The sequence below is a fragment of the Ptychodera flava genome, chromosome 4, assembly GCF_041260155.1.
Source record: "Ptychodera flava strain L36383 chromosome 4, AS_Pfla_20210202, whole genome shotgun sequence".
Lineage (NCBI taxonomy): Eukaryota > Metazoa > Hemichordata > Enteropneusta > Ptychoderidae > Ptychodera > Ptychodera flava.
In genome coordinates, this window is record NC_091931.1 from 32,421,416 (window position 1) to 32,445,903 (window position 24,488).

A 24,488-nucleotide genomic window follows, 5' to 3' on the forward strand; every position below is an offset into this window, starting at 1 on the left:
ACTGTATCCCTATAATTTTGATTCGACGTTTCACATTGCAAAGAAATAAACAGAAATGAATTATAAAAGGTCTATTTTAATTTGAATAAAACATCATTTGCGAAGCTTTGAAGAACTGATATGTATTGGACAGTCAAGTTTCCAGAATAAATGTATACTGTAAATTTATTTTTTCCCGGCCTATTTCATTTGTTTACAAATCAACATGTTAAAAATCACCGTCCTTTCCAATCAGATGCTAAGACAGCATGTCATTTTGTCTCATTCAGTGATAACAACATGTTCTGAAGTGCTAAAGAACAGTGTTCTATCATGTTTGACACTGGAACCTGCAGTTACGGCTCAAACTGTATGACTGATAAGTGCGGAGATAAACCCTGTATGTCCGCCGTTAGTTGTGGAGATGGCGACAGAAAAGTTTCTCCAATACTATGAAGAACGTAACCTCGATTGAGAAATTTGGACGAAGATTGTTGATGAGATGAGCTGTAAAGTATAATATCGTTTCTCGTGTTTGTTCTGCATGTGTAAGCCTTCATAGAGTATTTTATCACATGACACATGCTGCAATGTCAATGACACAAACTCTACCAGATGATAGCGAAGATTTGGATGACTGTGGATGGTACACGTCAATCCTTAGAAACTTCACCACTCTCCACAGTCACTGTTCGCTCTGTAGATTTCCTGCGATACACCAGTGACACAGCTACGAAGATCAGAGCCGAAGCTAAAGAACAGGCAAATGTCAGATAGAACGGTGTCCGCGTGTCTTCGGTGCTTTCGTACAGTTTACCTGCAGGAGAAACGAATCAGTAATGAGGCATAGGGGCTAATAAAGAAACTTCCAACAGCTGTGATCAAACCATCATATTTGAGTTTTAAGTAGAAAACTGTTCGATCAAATATTAATAACCCGCAGGCCTGATGTCTTACTCAATAATGATATTTTATGTACCCGGATGTTAGTACTTTCTAAGAAAAAATGATACGACATATCAGCAAACAGTTAAATGACAGCACTTTCTTTTCAAATTAAAATCAGATCATATTCCATACATGGTCCTACTGACGGCCAGTGTACAAGTTTGTTCTAGGCCTGAATGGAATGGTCAGACTTTTCGGCTGTTACATTTAGGTCAGAGAAACCAGTGATTAGGCTCATAGACAAGTGTTAGTGACTTCAAACGCCATCGTATTCCACATTGTGTACTCAATATAGCACAGCATGTTATACCTGCAACCGGTAACAGTAGGCTTCCTAACCCCGCAGCGGTGAACTGTATCCCAATGGCACGAGGAAGATCATGCAAACCAACTATCTGTCTGGTACACACGTTTATCAGGGTAGTTGCAATTCCCTGACACAGTCCTATGACCGCACAGCATGCAGCCATAAAGGCGTAACTCTCCAGAAAGGCGAAGACTAAACTACTGATCGACAGGGCAATCAACATCAAGGACATCAGTGTCATCGGGGATATAATCTTGTAGTCGACAAGCCAGCCGTGCCCTACGCGTCCAACGGCTGAAGTCACGCCAAAGAATGTAACCAAAGTGGCAGCCTTCATCCGGGGTATGCCAACGGCCACTGCATGTATAACTCTCCACATCATTCCCATTTGGCAAGATGAGGTGTACAAAATCACAAATACGAGAAGACCTCCGTAAAGTGGGGTTTTGTGGACAAGGGAGCAGCCGCAAAAATGTGGTATCATTAAAAATACCTTTGCTACAAGTGAGTCATTCGGTTTTCTTGAAATAATCTCCTCATTATGCTCATCAGGAGTGCTACCCGGTTCATTCAAGTTTGAAGAATGCGGGAGATTTTGCAATGCACGGTCGTTTTCTGTCGTACAGTCCTCAGAATCGACATCTTCGCTTTCTCTGGGACTTTTATTTAAAGGCACATCATTCCGATCACGTGGTGCTGGTTTCATGATCGCAGCGGCGACAAGATTATTTGCAGCAATCCCAGATGTGATCAAGAAAGCACCGTGCCAGCCATACTGTTGTATGAGGGCTTCGATCAGTGGCGGGAATGCTATGGCTCCGACGCTTGCCCCAAGTCCGGAAAGACCATTCGCTAGTGCATAGCGTTTTGTGAAGTACTGTGCTACGATCGACAGGGCCGGAATGAACATTGTAACCAAACCTATTGCTGTAGAATAAAAACAGAAGCGCGAATTTGATTATGGCGACATTTTAATGGTTGAAACCGAATTTTGTCTCACATTATCCCGGCGGTGGCAGTCCCCGGGTTGGTGGGTACCCATGCTTGTTACCCAAGTTTGAAAAGTACCCCCTATCCTAGATTATTTCTGAGAAAAACAACCCGTATTTGTGGCAAATCTTGGAGAAATTAGCTGTAAAAAACATACCCTTATTTTCGAAATATAGGAGGTTAGTATGTTGATGTAGGGATGGACCCTAAGTGATGGGCATGTACGGTATGTATACGTCATATGTACATACAAACGTACGGTACTGTTTTTCATTTTCTTTGTGAGTGAGACTAGACCAGATTTAGTGTCCTAGGAAGATTATGAAAGGACTACCCCTAATCTCGGAGGTTACTCTGAAAAAGTACCCCTTTTTCTCGATTTCACGGACCTAGAATCTCCGAGATGACTGAAGAAAAACACCCCCTTTTCCGTGAATTTGGTAACGCGCATAGGTACCCACCAACCCGGGGACTGCCACCACCGGGCACATTATATGGTACTTCCCAAGCAGCCAGACATTTTGAAAGACACATTTGCAACACAGATTTGCAGTGTCATCTGCTTCTACTATAGCAATCCCTGAAAATCATCAATTTTCTCCACTCTCTAATCCTAGTAATATCACCCCAACATGTGTGATTACCGATAACACAGTCATGAAAACACCGGGTCCCGGGTCCTTTTCTGCCGACGATAGAGCAGAGTTTGGCATGATGAACGTGCCTCGGGGACAGATATTCTGACTCTCAAACTTTTACAATTCTCTTCTGATCTACCACCTGTGGGGGTTTATTTTAAAGCTCTCTATGTAAGAAAACTTTTCACCGGCTTAGTTTTTCGAAAATTTTATTTTTCGCCATAGAGTTAACACAGGGATGGCGGCCATTTTGAATTGTTTCAAATATCGGAAAATCTTGAGTAATTTGTTTCTGTAGTTCCAAAATTTTCTTGATTTTTGAAATAATATGATTGAACTATTCTTTGAGGAAAGTTTGAGCAAAAGTTAAAGTCTTTCACTTTCGAGGCGCATACTACCTTATGTCAAATCTATGAAAGGTCGATGAAATGTCATTAAGGTCATGTCTTTAGAGTCTTAGATATCTGTCGCATTGTTGCATTCAAAAGCCTTTCTTAGGAAACTCTAGTAAGTGATGCAGCGGAAATATCATGATGTCTTTACTGAAAAGTTTTGTCAAGTATTTTACCTTGTAAAATCCCAAAGGTAACCATAAGGTGTGCCAAGCTCTGGGCAAAAGACGACACTAACATGGCAAGTGTCGCTATTATAGCACCGACAATGGCAGTCTTACGTGCCCCGCATTTCGAGACCAGATATCCAACAGCTGGCGCTGAGTGACAAATTAAAATATATAAGAAAACTTTAATAAGATATTTTTTACTCTAAAAATCAAATATTAGCCTGTTAAAATTTGTTAATTTGTTAAAATTCTTTAATACTACAAATCTTTGTCTCGCGCCCATTGTTTGAACCATACTGCTTACTTTCAATATTTAATGTTCGATCCATACCTCGGCTCTATTTCCTGCATGTTAGCATCCTTGCTGCCGTAAGGCAACCACCGCATACAGCGTATAGGGTGTCACTGCGCCCCGAGTGGGAGAACTGTTTATTCTGTAAGCGCTTAGGTCAAGTTGCAAATTAAACCAGACGTAATTATGTTCTTCGCCACTCCTTTTCCTCTCAACAGTTTCGTTTTAAGCCCTATATAGAGTTCGACCATCACAATTTAACGGTAAATGTTGCTCAGACAGAGTGTAGCATAATATGTATAAATTGCAGAACGTAGAGTATGTTTCCTGAGAAGACAATGCTGAAACAATATATCTGTTTTTATTTAAGAAAACATTCTATGTCTCTCAGTTCTGTCGACTTTTACATATCAACATTCTTGGCATACTTCCTACCTTTGCCTTTGGTATACTTTTCCATACCTTTTCACATCATTCCTTGATCAAATACTTGTGGTTTCTCACTATTGTAATGACGTGAATATGTTTGTTGTAGACACTAATAAGTGCGCAGGTGTCACAAAGGATCAAATATACATACAAAATAATCCTTCTGAAAAAAATTTCACAATGTTAATGTACGACAAGGAAATTCAAGTAATATCACCTACCAATGGCAGCAGCCATGAGGCTTGCTGCCGTGAACATCCAGGAAACGGTTTCTGCACCATCTTCGAAATATCGAAGAAACTCTACCATGAAGAGGCCCGACGTTACCAATATCCCGACGTAGTATGTGTGCATTGTAAAGCTGGCTACCACAATCAGCCATCCCCTGATCGAGCCATCCTGTGAGTTGTCTTCCTTCATTGTTCCTTAGCTTATTGAAATTCGATGTGGTGTCTCTTCTATTAAACAAATAGAATGGCGAATAGTCATACATTTTAAAGATCGTACAGAATTATACTTTGTTCAAGAGAATTATCATTGATTTATATGAAATCGCTCATCACAAGCATCAATGATAAAGCCGGGTCAGTTTATCGCGATTCTGTGTTCCAATTTTTGGTGATATTTAGCATAAAACATCTAATCAAATTTTGCTGTTCTACGCAACGATTTCCCAATTAATTACAAGAGTTGAAGCAAATTACTAAGTAGAGCCTAATTCACACAGACTCTGTGATCACTCTCGAATAATCGAATAACGTTGGAATACCCAGAGGCCTGCATATTCAATGTTAAACTTTGAATTGTATTTCCACCGTCGTTTTCGGAAAGGTTACCTTTAAAGATTATGAAATATGCTGAGGCATGATCAATTGCGGCCAAGTCTCCATAAATTTTCATGTAAACTGGACAACGTTACATGCGCGTTTTCACGAACTTTGACCTGGGTTTTAACTTTGATCTATTTCACGGGCCGTGAAACAAACAAACATATTGGAGAACTATAGCAAGGTCATCTCTCAACGCTCCATAGTAGTAAGGAATATTTGACCTCCAGGACAAAATAAGAATTTTACACCCATTTTATTCATTTATCTACATGAAGCGAAGGAAAAATTAACCATCCATGTAACTAAAGTGTGACCCTGACCTATATACGAACTCACGCATGCGCAACAGGGGTTTGGCGCAGCCTGAACTAAGCGGGAAATTCCCTGCTGAGCATGTTTATACACGTTCCGAAGGTGTACGGGAAATTCCGTGTGAGTCATCACCATCAAACTAGCCTATATAAAGGAGCTCCGTTGTCAGTCCGGCCGACCGGTCGCGGAGTCTAGCTGATGTTGAACTCGGAGTTCCTATCGGTGCGAACTTGTTCACCTGATAGATAAAATTTTAGTAATTTCCTCTGAACTTAAAATGTGACGGAAGACCATTACTTCAAATAATATGAGACGTTTCAGATGAATGGTACTGATATCTAAAGTGTTCACTCTTTTATCTCTACGTACAAATGTAGTTCCTAAGTCGTTCTCTATTCTATTCCCACCAACAAAACATTCAATACTCATTTCCCCTCCCCGATCTTTATCGATACTTATGATAATATCACAAGTTGTTCTGTTATCTGTTTTCATAGCATAATATCCAACCAAATCGTCAAATTCATCTCCAGTAGCTAACTTTAACACATCTAATGAGAACTGTACCATGTTGAAGTATTTTCATATTATCAGTCATCTGTTGATTTACTGTCTGTAAAGTGAATTCAGCTGCCTCATCACCGACACTTTTAAGACCCAGTTTCTTTAAAGTTGTGTCCCAAAATAATCTAACTGGAACTCCGCTAGCTGTATACGAGCAATAATTCTCCCCCTCGTTTATCCACCTTCTTAGTGTATTATCTGCCTTCATTATTGTATTAAGAGGACTAATTTTAAAGTGAATCGGTATACCAAGAAGTGCAATGTATGGATTCGTAGGAGTAAGCCAACTACGAAAATCTAGCAACTTATATTTGTTTACATTGCTATCAAAATAAATCACATTCGGAGTTCCTGGTGGTTCAGCAACACCTCCTGCAATTTCACTACCCAATATATCTAAGATGTTACGCGGCACATTATAAGGCATGAATTTCTGACTAGCCGAATCCCATGTCAGAGCAAAAGGAGTAGAATCATTCGAAGCCTTTGTGGCGTCAATTACAGTTTCATCAATGTCTTTAAGTTCGGAAAATTCTACAGCATGCTCGTGGGATTGCACCGCGGCATTGGCTAAACGAAATATTTTTCGCGGTCCTTATAACGAAGGACGTAATCCTTATTATGATTAGCAGCCATCTTAGTATTATTGTTAACTTTAACATCACTCAGATCTTCAAGCTCAAGATTTTGCATACGAATTGTACCTAGACCGAAGCCACTTGGATCAGACATACTCCGTAGGGACCTATATACAGTGAAAATTAAAATAATACCTTGTAATATACACAACCATGGCTTCAGCTATAGGAATGACAGTTCTCGGTGCTGTATTAAATGCAACGGCATTCACAGGAGGAAATATTATCGGACAAAAGCTTTCTGGTAATGGTGACGCTCTTATTGAAGAGAAAGTCGACATGATAAAGCATTAGAAAAATTTGAACATGATCGCAACGTCTGGTCAGAAAAAAGATTACTACAGGCTGACTGGGAAAGAGAAAATCAGGCAAAGGATGCACATGCTGCGGCAGAATTAAGAGATACAGATGCAGAAATCCTGGAAGAAGCAGAAGCGGTGCAAAGCAACTCTACGTCAAGTCCAGCGCAAGCGTTAGCGCAATTCTCAGATTATTATCAACCCAGCCCTGAGCAAAAGAAATATGAGATGATCTATATTGCTGGAGGATTAGTCGTGGGATGGTTTATGATTACACCGGTAGGCGGAACGACTACAATAATTCAATACAAAAGCTAATTGGCCAGTTATTGAAATCGATCATGTTCCCATCCTGATCTGTTATCCAGATACGAATTGAATTCATGTAATCTCCCCCTTTTCTCAATGGCATAGCTATCGCCATGCTCCCGTTTTTAAAATCGTAAGTAACCTTTTCACTTATTTCTCTCGTATCCCGGATGGGAAGTATTTGTAAACAGTCCGATAATTTTCCCTGTATGTATCCTCCGGAGCCAAATGAAACATAATTTCCAGTAACATCGACTACATCTGAATGAACTATATATTTAGTGACTGTTAAGAAATCCACTTTCTTCGGACTCATAGTACTTTTTATAACTGGGTTGTCCTCAGGTTTTATCTGAAAAACCAACTACGTTGGCGAAGCTACCTGTAGCATTGAAATAAACTTTAACATCTTTAGCCAAAGTTAGAAGAACATGGTTTGTCGGCAGATGTTTTTCAAAATTAATTTTTTGCTTCAACCCGATTGCTTTGTTTAACGTATCGATATTGTAGTTACCTGGACGTATTGATTTAGTCTTCTTCGGTTGGTCCACCTTCTTGATATTTTATTACATTATTCGTCGATGTTATGTTATGCCATGAATTATATAGTCCGCACTCTAGCAGTCTTATCTTCGTAAACTGTGTCGTGTCAATACAAGGGTAAAAATTAACAGTAACAGGTTCACCTGTTTTGCTTTCAATCCAAATGATCATCGTTGTACGTTGTATGTATATATTACTAAGTATAAATGTTCGATGAATATTATTATTACGAAGTATAAGGTTCTGCAGGAATAATATTTTTCTGTTCAAGGAGATCTTTGGTCGCAACCGCGGCAGCAGTCGCACCGCCTAATTTTGCCAAGCGAGTTAAATTTGGTCGACTTGGATCGCCAACCTCTATTTCAAAAATTTGCTGGAGATCATAAGATATCCCATCGCAAGTCCTGCGATTACAATACCATCGTACATTGTGTTTACAACTGTTTTAATATCCATGATTGCTGACTAGTATATAAAATAAAAAATAAAAATAAAAAATATGGGTAGTTAATCCATCTCATACAATGTAGAGGAGCTGGGAACACCCCCCTCTCCCTCCCCCTCCCCCTCCCTCCCGTCGGAACTGTTCCGGAGGGAGCCGCTACTGGCTCTGTTTTTTTCCGCTTTCTTATTTTGGGGAGCAGCCCCTTTCCGATCTGAACTCGATCGATTAACGGACAGGGGGTATGCCGAGCACGCCCCCAATATAGCCCTAATGCAGTCAATGAAACTCCCACAATTCCTAAAACAAGATAACATTTATTATACCAGCGTGAATTATTATCACACTGTTCTTTCATTGTAGGCGGTAGACTAAGTGCTTCAGTCGCTACCGCATCGCTATCATGAATCATTGCTTTTAGTTTCTTCTCCTTGTTTTTCCTGTTCCATTCCGCTAATTTCTTGCCCGCAGCAACTCTCCCTGATGCTTCGGCGGTAACGTCACTTTCTCTATGTTGCGCTGTGGCGTAGGGAAGGTCGTCCCTGACGGAGTCGTTTCCGGTGTGGGCTCCGTCGGCGGGCCGGAGCCGTTTGCTGAGTCGTCGAAGTTGAATCCATTTATTTCAGGTACTATATTAAACCCGATTTTTTTAAAATTTAAATGTTTACCCGTAATTAAACCGGTGGAAATTAGAGCAATCAGGGGCCCCCACGTGTACGCTATCCGTCCTGATAATCGTTTTATTTCACTGTTTAGAATAAAATCCTTTTTAAGATCAGTGGCATAGTTATCTCGATCATCGATTGGAACTACCTGACTTATTGCACGGGCCCCTAGATCTATGAAACTTTGAGTGATGGTATCACTTATAAGAGAACTGTATTTCGCTTCATAGACTTTAAAGGCTCGTGTTATGAATTCATCTTTCCACGTTTCCACTTCTCTAACTGTAATCTCCTTACCAAAAAATAACTTACTTTGACCACTTGCGATGACACAGAGTATTTTTTCACGTTTTGTCTCTATTATGGATTGATTATTGTCCGAAGGCACCGAAGCCCTTCCGTTCCGATAGGGGAACCGTTCCGGTAGGGCGCTGCCATATTTGCTGCTGCCGATGACTTTATTAAATTCTCCATTGTTTGCAGTATGTTATCTATTCTTAGAAAAAATAAAAAATTCGTTTAAACCTGAATCCGAAATAAAGTATTAACATAGTCTGGAATGTTAGTACCCCTAACAGAACCGTACCGATAGGGATTCCGACAGGGATTCCGGGAAAATTCTCCTCCATTTAAATCTATATGTATATAGAAACACGAATAATGAGTACAGACCTATTCCCAGTTGCTTTTCAATTGAATAAGACGAGCATACCAACAGTACAGCATGCTGATACCCCCCTACCAAACCGAATGGAGGAATAAAACCTATTCTCATGGACTTAGAAATATATGTAACACCGACAGATAAATTTACTTTTCATCCACGGGATATATTTAAAGATAACGTAATCACTCATCGATCAGCGAAAGAAAGTAATGTCTGGCTGGGCGGTCCAAACATGAAATACTGGGACCAGCAACTGAATTTCGCTGTATGGTGCAGCACTACTGGTTGTGGTATATCATTCGCCCATCTCTTCGATAAGAAATTTCCGCCCCAAATACGATCATTCTGCCGTTTCCATGTATATTTTACAATACGTCGTATCCTTCACGAAATGCAGGTTGCACTTCCAGACGACCCCCTCCCCACCTTCAAAGCTGGCGACAATCCGTACAATCTCGTCCAATATGAACTTCTATGTACTGAATTTGGAAATATAAGCCCAACGAAGTCCGACTTTCGATATCGAAAAGGTCAAAATAAAGGTCTTGGTTATGGATATGAATATTACACTAATCGTGGGCCTGTTCGACAGCCAAAAGCGATATACAACGGTCGGGACTTTTTCCTCTCCGCCGACGGAGGCGTTTTCTATACACATACCATTTTTGGAAAGAAAAAACATAAATTGTCCGACAAAGACCGACCGCACTACTATTTCTTCCGAAATGATGGATCGGAGGGACAATACAATAGTTTCATTCCTCTGAAGGGAGACTCGGGACTAACAAAGGCCGGTCTCGCCCGCCTCAATGAAAGCCTTGAAGCCTACGTATATTGCATACTTGGCGCACAAGCAAATATTCGTAGTACCATAGTGGGCGATACTGGCAGTGCACAGCAAGTCCGAAAAGAATTCGGTGTTCTCCTCGAAGATGAAATTCGCAATACCGACAAAGTAATCAGTTATCGGCGATACCAAGACACAATAATGAATACTGGTGTCAAACTTGATATGGCAGTCTCACCCAATTTACTTCTCTTACCGTCTGAGATGGTCATCTTTCGGCCCGGCAATCTCGGGTTATAATAATGAATTGCAATACGCTACAGAATCTATGTCCTTCGGGGTGAACGGTGATATAAACACGGAAGTTCGAGAAAGTGCTGTACACGAGATGGAAGGAGGGGAGGAGGGGAGGGATCCTGTGAAGTGGCAGGACGAGCCCGGAGAGTCACCACCACCACCTCACAATGACACGACTCGGTCCCCGAAGGCCCTTCGGAACGCTTCGGAACGGGCAGCAGCAGTGACCGGCGCAGACCCTATTCATGAATATGGTAAAATTGGTTTGTTATCTTTAGCAATATTCATTACATTTATGTACAGTATATAGATCCGATGTATGCAACTGTACCATTCAACATGATTGTAACTGGACCGACAATTCTGGCAAAACGGAATATGTAATGGATCTCCTCACCGGTCCGTACCTAGGAAAATTCGAATATATAGTTTCATTTGTCCGACATTCATGAACAATAAAACGTATAATAAAAGATTCATTTTCACCGATGACAATGTGTTTGTGTTTCCAGTCGGACTCGATGCTGTGGATGATACACTAGCCTTCGTACGGAACGAATGGGTCGGTACAAACACTTTAATAGTACTCGACGACTGCGCCGCGTCCAAAGATATGAAGAAGCGCAGTGACGTTTTAGTCAAACTTGGTTTCAGCGCAAGACACGACGGACTATCTGTCTGGGTTCTGACTCAGCAATATACTAGTATTAGTAAACCATTTAGGGAAAACATACAGATGTTAGTACTTTTTTACACGCCGAGCAAGACAGACAACAAAACTATTATAAAAGAATATGGAATGGAGGTGTCAGAACGGGAGGCCACGGACCTGGTCAGACAATTGAAAAGTAGGCCATTCAGTAAACTAGTATTTCATTTACGCATCCGTACGACATAAATTTTTCGTATAATATAGCAATTATGGAAGCTGAAGCCGAAGGTGACAACACCGAAGGTACTCTTAGAGAATTATATTACAACCCGAAAACTGGTTTTGGAGGTGTACAAAAATTGTATGACGCAGCACGCGCCAGCGGACTCCACGTTACTAAGAAGAGGTACAGGACTGGTTAAAAACTCAGCTAACTTATAATCTTCATAAACCGGTCCCTCGTACTCGTGGCGCGTTCCGAAGGGGGCCGGCGCGTTTTCGTAACATCGATAGACTCACAGTGGCAAGCTGATCTAGTGGAATTCCCTCCCCCATTCGCAAAAGAGAATCGTAAACATTCGATACATGCTAACAGTAATAGATGTGCTCAGTAAATATGCATGGGCCAGGCCGATACAGTCAAAAACGGCTGATGATACGTTACAGGCGCTACAAGACGTGATTAAGAAATCCGGGAGAAGGCCCGACAAACTTCAGACAGATGAGGGGCGGGAATTTACTAATCGAAAAATGCAGGGGTGGTTGGAGGAGGCGGGAATTCACTGGTTTCACACCTACAGTGACAAAAAAGCTAGCGTCGTTGAACGTTTTAATCGAACTCTTAAGACGATGATGTGGAAATACTTTACATACAAACAGACACGTTCCTGGCTCCCCATTCTACCCAACTTCTCGAGAATTACAATAACACCGTTCACGGAAGTATCAAAATGAAACCCAGGGACGTAACAGAGGAGAACGATTGGCAGGCATTTATACACTATTCGGTCCTGAGTTGGCAGCCGGGGGAGCCAACCCTGAATTCAAGCCGGGAGAACGTGTCCGAATTACAAAATACAAGACCACTTTAAGAAAGGATATTTACCAATTGGACAGAGGAGATTTTCGTGGTTTCAAAAGTTGTGTATGCGGCTGGACTGGGAACGCCACCAGTTTACAAAATAAAAGATCTGAATGGAGAGGAAATACTCGGCACTTTCTATTCTGATGAACTTCAGAGCGCCCTTTCGGAACGCGACGAGCTGTACAGAGTAGAACGAATTTTGAAGACGAAAAAAATTAGAGGAAAGAAATATTATCTGATAAAATGGAAAGGTTATCCAGAAAGTTTCAATAGTTGGGAGCCAGAGGAAAATGTTATTAGTACTTCGTAAGTTCCTGTGCTGGTACTTGTCAAGTACTTCGTAAGTTCCTGTGCTGGTACTTGTCAAGTACTAACGTAAGTATTTACGAAAGTTACTCAATAAGAACCATGGAGGAAGTCTTAATTTCTTGAAAGAAGAAAGTGACAACTTACCATTATTCTTCCAACCACCTGGCCAAGTATTTATCATGTACTGTCGTAAGTAATGTTCACTTATTGCATCTTTTTCGGCAGTATGTGGATGAGGTGGTACAGGGGAGGTTCCTGAACATATTAAGTTTGCAAGATCTTCAAAGCGACTGTGCATGTTACCACAGTCCGTTCTTTCGAGTCCCCCTTTTTCAGCTTTATCTATAAGTTCTGGTTGAAGTATAATGTACACAACTGACATGAGCCATAGACAAGTAACTTCAAAGTCCGGTGTTACAGAACCGTAGGGTTTCATAATGTCAAGTGCTCGTAGGTCAAACGGAGCATTATAAGCACACACAGATTCACAAGCGTTAAGAAGTTTGTGTAGGTTCTTTAGTGAGACTCGAGGTTGTTCTAGTTGTTCTTGACCAGGTGGGAAGTACGCTTTTTCAAGTTCACCTTCGCATGAAACCGTCTATTAAAAATCCCTGGCTGCCGCTATCGCGTGCCGAAGGGCTGCCCCATGCAATTCCAAAGTCAAAAGCTTGTGGAAAATCTACTGGTCCGACTGTCTCTGTATCAATCGTTGGATTAAGTATATTCTTGAGAACTTCAGGCGTAAGGGGCTGACTAATTACCAAACATGGAAGCCTGTAGTCGTGGCAAATTTCTAAGAAAGTCTGTTTGAACTTGTTGTGAATCTCTTCTAGTTCTTCTAAGGCGGTACCGGTGATTTCGTACGACCTGGCTCGAGTCAACACATTCCGCCTGCAATAATCCCAAGGCATATCTTTGAATATGATAATGAAACTGGGTAAATGGTCAATGCTCTAGAAACAATCTTTTTTTCTTCCCACTCCGTGGAAACGCCCCGGATTCGAGAAAAAGTCAGATGTTGAATTATGGAAGAGTCACAAATAATGTATTGTTCCTCCCTCCTCCTCCCAGCCTGACATTGTAAACTAAGCGTATGTTCTATAAACTGGTTCTGAAAATCGGCAATCGAAACGGGGGTGACACGCCCATTATAAAAGTCGGCAATGTTGCTGGAAAAACTAGTGTCAAATTCTGGTACGTGATACACCTCCGGTCCCTCCGCAAATTTATTGCATCGTAACTCTTACCACTTCCAGTTGGTCCATTTATGAATATGTATGACATTTTGGGGATACTATATCATAGAAAAAATTTTTTTAAATTATTTTTATTAAGATATATACGATAAGACAATGACAATCCTTTCTATTTCAGATGCAATAAAAATACTTGAAACCGGAGAAAACATCAAAATTGATGATGGAGGCAAATTAGTATTTGGTGAATATGTAGATCCTTTCATATACGTAGACAGTGAGCTAGAAGTAGTTTTCAACATCGGACCTAAATATGGTTCTAGAGATCCTGCTACATGCGATGGGGTGGTGTCCGTTGGCAACCGAGTCTTCAAAAGTTTACGATTTAATAATATTCCGTACCCTAGGTGAAAGTTTCGATGCATCTACTGCTAAAAGTTATGCTGCAAGCCTGGCCGCTCACTCCAAGAATACTATCGGAACCGTCACCGAAGGGAATCCTATCGGAACGACCTGCAGATTTTACAATCCATCTAAAGTGTATCAGAAGCGAGGGAGCGAGGGGCCTCAGCCGGGCATGAGGTATTTTAAATTTCAGTTTAAAAGAGGAGAAACACTTCCAATTTCGCTACATGTATTGATATGGTTCAAGAATTGACTGTGCTTTTAAAGCAGTGAGCCCATTGCCAGTCCGAGAAAATCCTGCTATTGTACCTCGTAATATCAGGAAAGGTAGTAAGATAGAATTCTTAGCATTTAAAACCGCGATTAAGTAAGCGTGCTCTTTCTTTCACTGTTGAGAGATTAATATTTTGTGCTGCACCTAATAAACCAGAAATTCAAGATGCGGAAGAACTAGTCGACTTAGAAAGATTAGGCGAGATATATAAACAAATAAATGCTGCCAAAAATATTATAGTGGATTTTGATGAATTAGAATAGATATTTCTTTTAAGAAAATTTTTTATGATATATATAGGACAGTACAATGGATCCAATCGTGAATGAATATAAGATAAACCAATTGGTCGATATACTTGACCTCGATTTAAATAGAGGGCTAGACACTCAGAATTATCTGTATACCATGACTCACACAGATTTAACAGATTCTTCAGGTAAAGGTTTTTACTCTAGAAAATCCCTTCGGTAAAAAACCATGGATAGATTTCAATGATCTTAGAGAAGAATTGGTGAAGAAATGGGAGAAGGTGCCGCCGCAGTTTATTCCAAGGAGACTTACTGTGCATTACAGCATAAAAAAACGTCGCTTACGGAGAGCATTCAAAGATGTAGTTATAGAAAAAGATTTTTCCTACGAAGTCAAGCGAGTCGAGGATATCGCGCAGATTGATATCGAAGGTATGGCAGCGAGCCGAAAGATGTACCGTGTTTTTACAGAAATGGAAGTCAAATTCAAAAATCCAAAAGATCAAAGTGTGCAAAATCGTACACACTATGTTAACTATAAGGGGGGTATATACACAAAAGATAAGGGAGGGGCGGCAGTGAAAGAACAATTAGTAAAAGACTACAAAGAATGGCTTGATAAAACTGAAGCTGTTGAGGGTTCTGGTCTAGTTCTCGAGGAGATACTTAATTTTAAAGTAAGACTGGTAGAATTACTACTTGGGGCTGGCCCCGGCCCCCAACTGCCGGAATGGTTGAAAAATAAGAAATGTGTGAGCGATCTTGTGCTACTCAGAGGCGCCGAGAACTGCTTCCAGTATGCCGTCGTAGCAAGTTTAAAGTTAGCCGACCCCGAGTTTCGTAAAAAGAAGGCTGGTAATACCAGAAAAATTGGAATACGTACTCTCCATTTATAGCCGATTACTGTTGGGACGGCATTCCATTTCCAACACCCGCCGATGATACTATTTTCGAGCGTTTTGAGCGACAAAATCCGAGCATCAGACTCAAAGTATTTCAGATCTGCGAGTCCGATCCCGATCCGTCCGGTATAACTGTGTTTTACGGAGCCCCTCACGGAACGGTTCCGATAGGGGAAGGTGGAACCCGTCCCGGAACCGTCCAGACAGCGAAGATTTTACTAATAGTCGGCGCCGATGGCAACCCTTCGAGTCACTATGTACCAATTACTGCGGAAAATCGCCTTCTTAATTCTAATAAAAATCGTAAGAATGTGCACAGACGGAAGTGTATTTGTACGATTTGTGGAAAAGGATTTGCGTCAACAGGAGAGTTGGAAGAACATGAGAATTATTGTGGAACAGACACTGCCCAGCCAGGTTTTCCTAAGGAAGTATGTCAATTCGAAGGACATCGGAAGAAGGTCCCCGCCCCCTACGTCGTCTATGCAGATACTGAGGCAATTATTGAGAAGGGGACCGGTCGACATATTCCAATTTGTCTTTCGTATGTTATGGTGGAACGGGGGTGGGGAGGATCGCGGACCTCTTCGGAACGAGGCCGACCCACTGTTTATGGTAAAAGAACATTCACGGGGCTCTCCTGTGTTACAGACTTTCTAAAGGATATGAAAGAACGGGCTGAGAATTATTCGAAATCGTATTATTTGAAAATAAAACCAATGAAAGATCCTTCTAATTACGGCAATCCAGTCTGTATTGCATGTGGAGAGCCGGCAGGATACCTAGACGGTGATGATACTTTTATTGTGAAAAGTGCCGTCCGTTGAGAACCATTCCTATCTACTTTCACAACCTCAAGGGATACGATGGTTCTTTTATTTTGAAAAAGTTACATGAAATCGACGTCGGAGGGGGACCAGAGCCTAAAATCATAGCTAAGACGGGCAATGGTGGAATTATGGGTCTCTCGAAAACATTTATTTTTCACGCCTCAATTGTTGTCGATGGGGAGATGGAGATAAAGAGACGCCACTTTTCTATAAAGTTTATGGACAGTGCTCAGTTGATGTCTGGGTCATTGGCGAAGTTGGCAACGACTGTGCCGGACCACGGATGGACGGCAGTACCACTTACGTACCCGGACATTCAAAGGGCGAAAGGTTTCTTCCCCTACGAATATTTAGACTCGGTTGACAGACTGGGAGAGGGTGAGCTCCCGGAGAGGGAGGAATTTTATAGCGAATTGACGGAAGAGGGGATTTCAGAGTCTGATTACGAACATGCATTAAGAGTATGGGACGAAGTTGGATGTAAGACGATTCGTGATTATATGGAATTCTATTGTGAGACTGACGTTCTCCTTCTTGCTAATATATTCGAAAATTTTCGCGACACATGTTTAGAAGCATATAAGTTAGATCCGGCCCATTACATGTCAGCGCCTGGCTTGACATGGGATGCTATGTTACTTTATACGGGTAATAAATTTAAACTCATTCAAGATGCTGAGCAGATGAAATTCATTCAGAGAGGGATTCGAGGAGGTATCAGCCAGTGTAATATTCATTATTTACAGACAAATCATCCTGCTTACGCCGCCGGCGGGAATTACGATCCAGAGAAGCCGGTGACCGAAATAAAATATCTCGATGCTAATAATCTTTACGGATGGGCAATGAGTCAGGATATGCCTACGGGCGGACTTCATTGGATGAAGATAGAATGGGAAGAAGGGGGCGGAGCCGGAGCCGAGGGTGGAGGGGTGGAACCATGTCCCACCTTTCCACCAAGTTTTCTAGAAGTAGATCTAGAATATCCAGCCGAATTACATGAAGAACACAGCGATTTGCCATTAGCACCGCATCACTATGAATTTCCGAGGCAGGGCGGTCGACTGATTACAAGTGTGATGGATAGAAAGCGGTACGTCTTACACTACAAGTTGCTGGAATTCTATCTTCGGATGGGAATGAGATTGAAAAAGATTTATCGGGTGCTTGCTTTCGATGAGACTCCATGTCTCAAACAATATATTGACTTTAACACTGAAATGAGGACAAAGGGGACGACAGATTTTGAAAAGAATTTCTATAAGCTGATGAATAATGCAATGTTCGGTAAGACAATAGAGGATGTTCGAAAGTACAGAGACTTTAAATTTGTTTCGGACTGGAACGGCACGGATAGTGGACGTAAAAAGATTCAGAAGTATAATCCAAAGATGAAACATATAACTTTCATAACTTCCGAAGAGGATGGCGATTCCTGCGACAGTGCCCTACTGGAACTGAAAACGGATGAGCATAAATATGTAAAACCAGTTTTCATCGGCGCGGCAGTACTGGAACTTTCTAAGCTGCTTATGTATGAGACGCATTACAATTACTTTCGGTCCAGTTCCCTGGAATACGATTAGCCTACATGGATACTGATAGTTTTGTTTACAGTGTGCCAATACCCTCCCCGGACGGCTCACGCGTCAGCACTTTCAATGATATAGTCCGAGAAGATGTTGAAAAGAATGGTGAGAAGTCTATATATGATACTAGTGGGATGAGCGGACCCATGGTAGCCCCCGATTTTCCGAAGATTAATAAAAAAGTGATAGGTAAATTTAAAGATGAGTTGAATGGTGTACCTATTCTTGATTTTGTCGGCATACGCTCGAAAGTGTATGCTTTTCGAACTCCAACTTCGGAGACGAAAAAAAATAAAGGGGTGAAAGATGTTTGTGTTAGAAAACATTTGAACTTTGAAGATTATAAAGATCTGTTTGAAACTGGGAAATTCCGAAGGAAGGAGACCGAGCGGGCACAGTTTGTACAGTTTGTACGGAAAAAACCTGGAGAAATCCGTAGTGAAAAGCGTAGTAAAATCATGATGGCGCCAAATGATATCAAACGTGTGCAGCTATATAATCCAGACACGGGCGAATGGTTGGCAGAAACATGGCCGATAGGACGGACGACGGGTTTAAAATTGTAAAGACTTTAATCTACTATTTTCAATAGAGACCAGGGCATCACTGATAACATAAATGTGGGCAAATATATTATCATTGTGAGCGTCATCGCCACCCCACGCGGTATCTTTCTTCAGGATCTCAAGTTGAATTCCGTCCTTTGTGTTCATTACTTTTAAACCATTTCCATGAAACTCAATATCTTTAAAACTACGCAGATCGATAAACAGACAGAATTTATTCTTCAAATAATCGGCCTCATCTATATCAATTTCACACCAATCTTTATCTTCAGCAAAATACCGTCGCACCTCTCGCCAAAATTGTCTTGGTATCATCTTCTGAGCGTACACTTTATTTGCAATGCCTTCGATTGATACAGACACAGATTCAATGGAGGGGTTAAAGAAAAGTTCACTGTTCAGTTCTTCCTGATTCTGATTTTTAGTGAAGAGTATAGCGATACCTCTAATGCTACGTCGTGGTACATTTATATTTTCATTGATAACCGTGTCCGATTCTTTGAATGGGATTGTTCTAAAATAATGTATATGCTCGTAAAGGTAACTTTTTCCACCGTTGTAATAACCAGCAGTTGACCTCGCGAGATCGAGGTCAGTATTGTTTCATATTCCATTTGAATGTTTTTTAATTTATAATTGGTTGTAATCAGTTTATTACTGACAATTAATTGGGGGGCGGGTGCCAACGTAATTTCCCATTCAATATGACTCCCTAACGCTTTTGGATATGCAACTCCATGACCTGTTATTAGGGGATGAGTGAGACGAATAGCATATTTTGTTTTATATGTGTCGAAAAGTAACTTATCGCCCACGACGTCGGCATCTGCATTGGCCGCGCCACTTCTCAATTTTCTTAGATTTTCGTTCTGAATTCCGTACAGTGTCATGTTAGTTCTCTCCTTTTTATGTTTGAAGAGATCGCGATAACATTCAATAAGGTTATATTTATTCAAATCGGAAAGTGCCGGCCCTCAAATGTGAGTTTCATACGCTCCACCAAATTTTTTGCAACATTTTGTACTACACGGGTAGTTCCACCTCCCATTACTTCGAGATCAAAAACCAGGTCGAAAGTATCTGGAACTAAGAGTACTCCGCTTTCTAACTTCGGACATCGTATGATAAGTGTCTGGCCTGGATCTGCCTCACTTGGATTATGAGCAATCACATGATGAGTTCTTTCTGACTTCGTTCCATTCGGTATTCGGTTGGTGAAAGTCGGTGATAATGTTCTATCGTACCCCATTTTTCGTGTAATGTATATAGTAGAAGAAAAAAATTACAGTTAAAAAGAAAATAAATCACATCTTACATTTCACTTCGTGTATATAATAACTTAGAAGAAAAAATCACATCTTTACGTAAATATTTCCGTCTGCCTGAAAGATAAATCGATTGCCTGTGTCGCGAATCAATCGAAGGACCCAATATTCTTGGAGATGATGAGCCTCTTGGTCATCCTCAGTATCCTGGAATACAGCTATGAATTCTAGTCGCTTAAAGAAGTTAGTCTTTTGACATTCCTTCACGAAAGCTAATATGTTATGATAAAGATTATCATCTTTGAGTCGGACACCTGGATTTGCTCGAAGGATATGTCGATTTACCCGCCGGAGTTTGCACCATTCCAATTCGACGGAGAAACCAAACAGGTCTTTATTTTTGAAAGAAACTTTGCAATATTCTTTTCACCAAACATGTTGATGCCATATTAATACATAATTTTATTTATAATGACTAATGTTAAACCAGTTAAAAATATCCATAGCTGTTCTCCGACAAATCCAACCACCGATCCTGCTGTTTTTAATAGAAAACTGACGAGGGAACCGATTAAACCTGGTATTGCAGCAGCACTTTTTGCGGCCAATGTTTTTAACCATTCGCCAAATTGCTTTACAATTTCTTTCGCTTTTGTATATACTTTGGGTGGACCTGAACCACCTGTGTTTGCTCCAGTTCCTGCTCCCCCTCCCCCTCCTCCTCTAGTCACAGCCAGGGCAATTGTTGATATTGTCATTCCAAGGGCAGTCAGTATTGCAGCGATTGTAATACCATTTCGTTTAAATAACTCTGTCAGCTTCAGCCTGAGTGACAAATCTGGATCGGAAATTACATCACGAAGAGACCTAGTCGTAGCCAGTCTTTCACGTGCCCCACTGATCATATCAAGTTGTACTTCAATTCGATCATCAATTTTAGCTAGTCTTGTTCTGAGTTCGGGTGTAAGTTCTGTCTGCTCTAACAGATTTTCTTTTTCACTGTAAAGCTCATCAAGACGCATATTTGCCATCTTTAATTCATCAACAAAAGCTCTATATTCAGGGTTTAGATTGTTCCATTGTTCGATTTTATTTTCAAAAGCTTGTATTTTGTCTGCATTACCAGAAGCATCTTGCCGTAAGAATGTCAGTTCATCTTTGTATATACCCATGTCTTTTGGTGTCATCTCCTCAGCCGGTATTTTATCAGCTATCACATCTTTAGAATGTGATGTATGACTCACATTTTCGGGCTCTGCGCTAGAGCGACCTCCTAATACTTCTCTCACAAATTCATGTCCTCCTTCTATTCTCATTAATGTGGACAGCTTATAAAATCCACCTCCTCTATCTCTAGACAGCTTGATGTCTTTATAATACAGCTTTCCATCCCTAATCTCAGATTCCGTAGCCAATACATCTAGTGCGTCCGGATCAGTAATTTCATTATAGTCTAAGAATTGTCTAACCTTATATATTTTGCTTCCTACTCTAAGTTCATCCAAACGACCCACCTGCGGGCTATCGCGTGAGCCAGCCTGGGAAGGACCGGCTTCTGCAAAAGTATCATCGGTAAAAGATGTTTCAGCAGTAACATCGTCATCATTCAAATTTGCATCATCGAAATCCTGGAGTTCTATATTCTCTCCTCCTTCTGCCATATTGTATTTCTATATTACTACAATTATTTTTTATCATCCCTTACATATACAGTAAAAAATGCACATCTCAGTTGTTGAAAGCGTTGAACAATTGGCTGATTAATCGAAAGAACAAGTGCTGCATATCGACGAAGTTATAAATTGATGGGTCGAATTGATATGGCTCTTAATATTACTAAAGGAATTCTTGTAAGCTCTGCTGTAATAGCAGCAATTCCGACAGTTCCGGTACTGTTAGCCTTAACTCCTATACCAGGTGTTGTTATTGATGTAATACAAGGAAAAACGGGAGTATCAAAAGAAGAGAGAAGTATAAACATTATTACGTTCAATATAAACAGCTGCTTACACAAATACAAGAAAAAGGCGCAACCCTTCGGAACGAGGAGGCTCCGGAGTCAGAACTTATTCAGAACATATTTCATCAGGCGCTAGAAATACAAAAACAAGAAGGATTTAGTCCACCGCTGGAGCGATATCTACGATATTATGGATTGAATGGATATGAAAGTTAGTTAACATCAGCTAGACTCCGCGACCGGTCGGTCGGACTGACAACACAGCTCTTTATATAGGCTAGTTTGATGGTGATGACTCACACGGAATTTCCCACCTTCGGAACGTGTATAAACATGCTCAGCAGGGAATTTCCCTGCTTAGTTCAGGCTGCGCCAAACCCCTGTTGCGCATGCGTGAGTTCGTATATAGGTCAGGGTCATACTTTAGTTACATGGATGGTTAATTTTCCTTCGCTTCATGTAGATAAATGAATAAAATGGGTGTAAAATTCTTATTTTGTCCTGGAGGTCAAATATTCCTTACTACTCTCCATAGTTTCGATCAGGACGGGATACACAAATTATCATGTTCTGAATTTCAATACACGCCTAGTATAGCTGATCCTTGAAGTCATTGTGAGAAAGAGATTATCTTTTCTTCGTTTGATAAATATGTATTTGCGACCACTTTTAAATTAGAAATGATGTGCTTAGAAAATAGTTGCAGGGCGTTAACGTAAATAGACAAGCGACAAAGCAGACAGTACGATGAGTCGACTATGCGGCGAAAATTGCCAAGCGGTCATATTGGATCGGATCATTGATTTGAATTATGCGTACATGTATGTATGTATGTTCCCCAGTCGAAAGAAATCACTCTAGACGATGGACAAAGAAATATTAAGAGTAGCCGCTTCATCGTCGATGACTATTGTTGAGTGTCGAGAGAATATGCTTGTTACGAAGAGCATTCGCTCAATCAGCCGTACATGGCATAGCTAATCACAAACTATCGGCAAAATACCGACAAAAATCACTGCAAGGTTCTTGATCGTATTTCTGAATCGGAGTACTCTTGTTCTTCGTGACGGATACTTAAACGAGGTATAAGTTAAGACTAACCTTGTGTGTAGTAACACCTTGTCAAAGCTACCTCTCACCTTGTCTATGTTCCCACTGCAAGTCGAGTATGACAGACAATTATCAGAGGTCAGATGTTCGTCTTGCGGACAGGTGTGATGAGTAAATATTTGGGTTCTGGTTCAACGACTACAACGCCTTGCTAGGACCAGTGCATAAATTGTTCTGTATGTCCGGCTGACCAGTGAGTACTTGTAGACCTGTAGCACGACAAAATGTTTAGTCCTTTTTTACTTTGGACATTACTGAGACTACCATATACTTGTTACAGCACTGACAGGTCCTGTAGTCAACCCAACACAACAATGACGCTGGCCAACTCTTGTAAATCACATAGAATTGCTTTTTGAGATTTAGTTTGTTTTACATACTACTGGAACTACCTATACTTGTCCCAGCACTGACAGGTCCTATAGCCAACCCAGCATAACAATGGCGCTGTCAAACCCTTGTAAATCACATAGAATATTGTATTTTGAGATACAGCGTTCGGTGACAATATAAAAAAATGTCAACGCCATATAATAAATCGGTTTAAGCATAGAACGAAGGGACACAAGGACGTGGACATGGATCTTTCAAAAAAGGCACTGTTCATCGAGCTTCTCAGACTCCGAATCCCTATTCCGGCAAGAGTGGAGGACATATTTTCATCAATGACTGGTCAGTCAGATAGGGTTAGAATACTGCGTCCCCACTTAACAATTTCACAGATCACTCTAATTCTAGTAGGGCCGGTCGTTGGCCCATGGGAAAACGATATCATATTCATACTTGAAATTTGACCCGGTGTTCCTAAAAAGGGTGCAAAATAAGGAATGTGCAAAATTAGGAATGTAGTACTATACAAAATAGAGGCCTCGAGGGAAACCCTTTTATAGTTCATACATTTTTCTAAAGGTTGGTGTCCACAAGTCCAAACTCGCGCCCCCTTTCCGCTGGTAGCAAATCGTACCGGTGAATGAATGCTATCTTGACATATAAAGGTCTCCTTAGCAAATTGTCAAAAATGTCAGAGGCCCCGTTGACCTATTTAACTTGTTTGTACCAAATTATTTACTTAATTTTAGATTTATTAGTGACTACAAAGGTGGCCATAAATGTTATAGCAGCCCTGGTTTGACAACACAGGCCCATTCAAGCTGAATTGTTTTGTTTCCATGCTCAAAGTATAGCTCATTACAAAACTGATAATCTTTCACGTTTGTGCAGTACACCGTGAGCAACTGACCTTTGATGGTTTTCTGCAACACCCACATGTAGTAGTTTCTGAATTCGAACGTAATCCACATGCAAATTTACTTATTTACAGTTTTTACTTACTGTGTACTTTTGACCCCTCAGGCCTGATTTCGTACATTGGAAGTCATTAAGCCATTCGTAAAATAATGTGTCAGCTAATTGCTGTCGTCGTCCGTACAATATCCATCATTATTTACAACGAAAAATCATGCCAGCTACATTCTAAAGTGATTTCGAAATGTACAAGTATGCACTATGAGACACATGATTGTAAATTCAGTATTTTTCAGAAGAGCGATCGACATAATTATTTATGCAATAGTTGATTACGCTATAGAACTATAGT

General features: G+C 40.7%; 1 protein-coding gene across 1 annotated transcript; it reads right to left on the bottom strand.

Annotated features, from left to right (window-relative positions):
• Positions 1-56: 56 nt before the first annotated feature.
• LOC139131531 (monocarboxylate transporter 12-like) lies at positions 57-23,640 on the bottom strand. The gene is made up of 5 exons (XM_070697624.1): positions 22,921-23,640; positions 4,367-4,603; positions 3,431-3,574; positions 1,238-2,161; positions 57-796 (listed from the first exon to the last, which is right to left on the bottom strand). Exons 2-5 carry the CDS (start codon positions 4,563-4,565, stop codon positions 633-635), a joined length of 1,431 nt encoding a protein of 476 aa, XP_070553725.1. The 5' UTR covers positions 4,566-4,603; positions 22,921-23,640; the 3' UTR covers positions 57-632.
• Between the last annotated feature and the right edge of the window lie 848 nt (positions 23,641-24,488).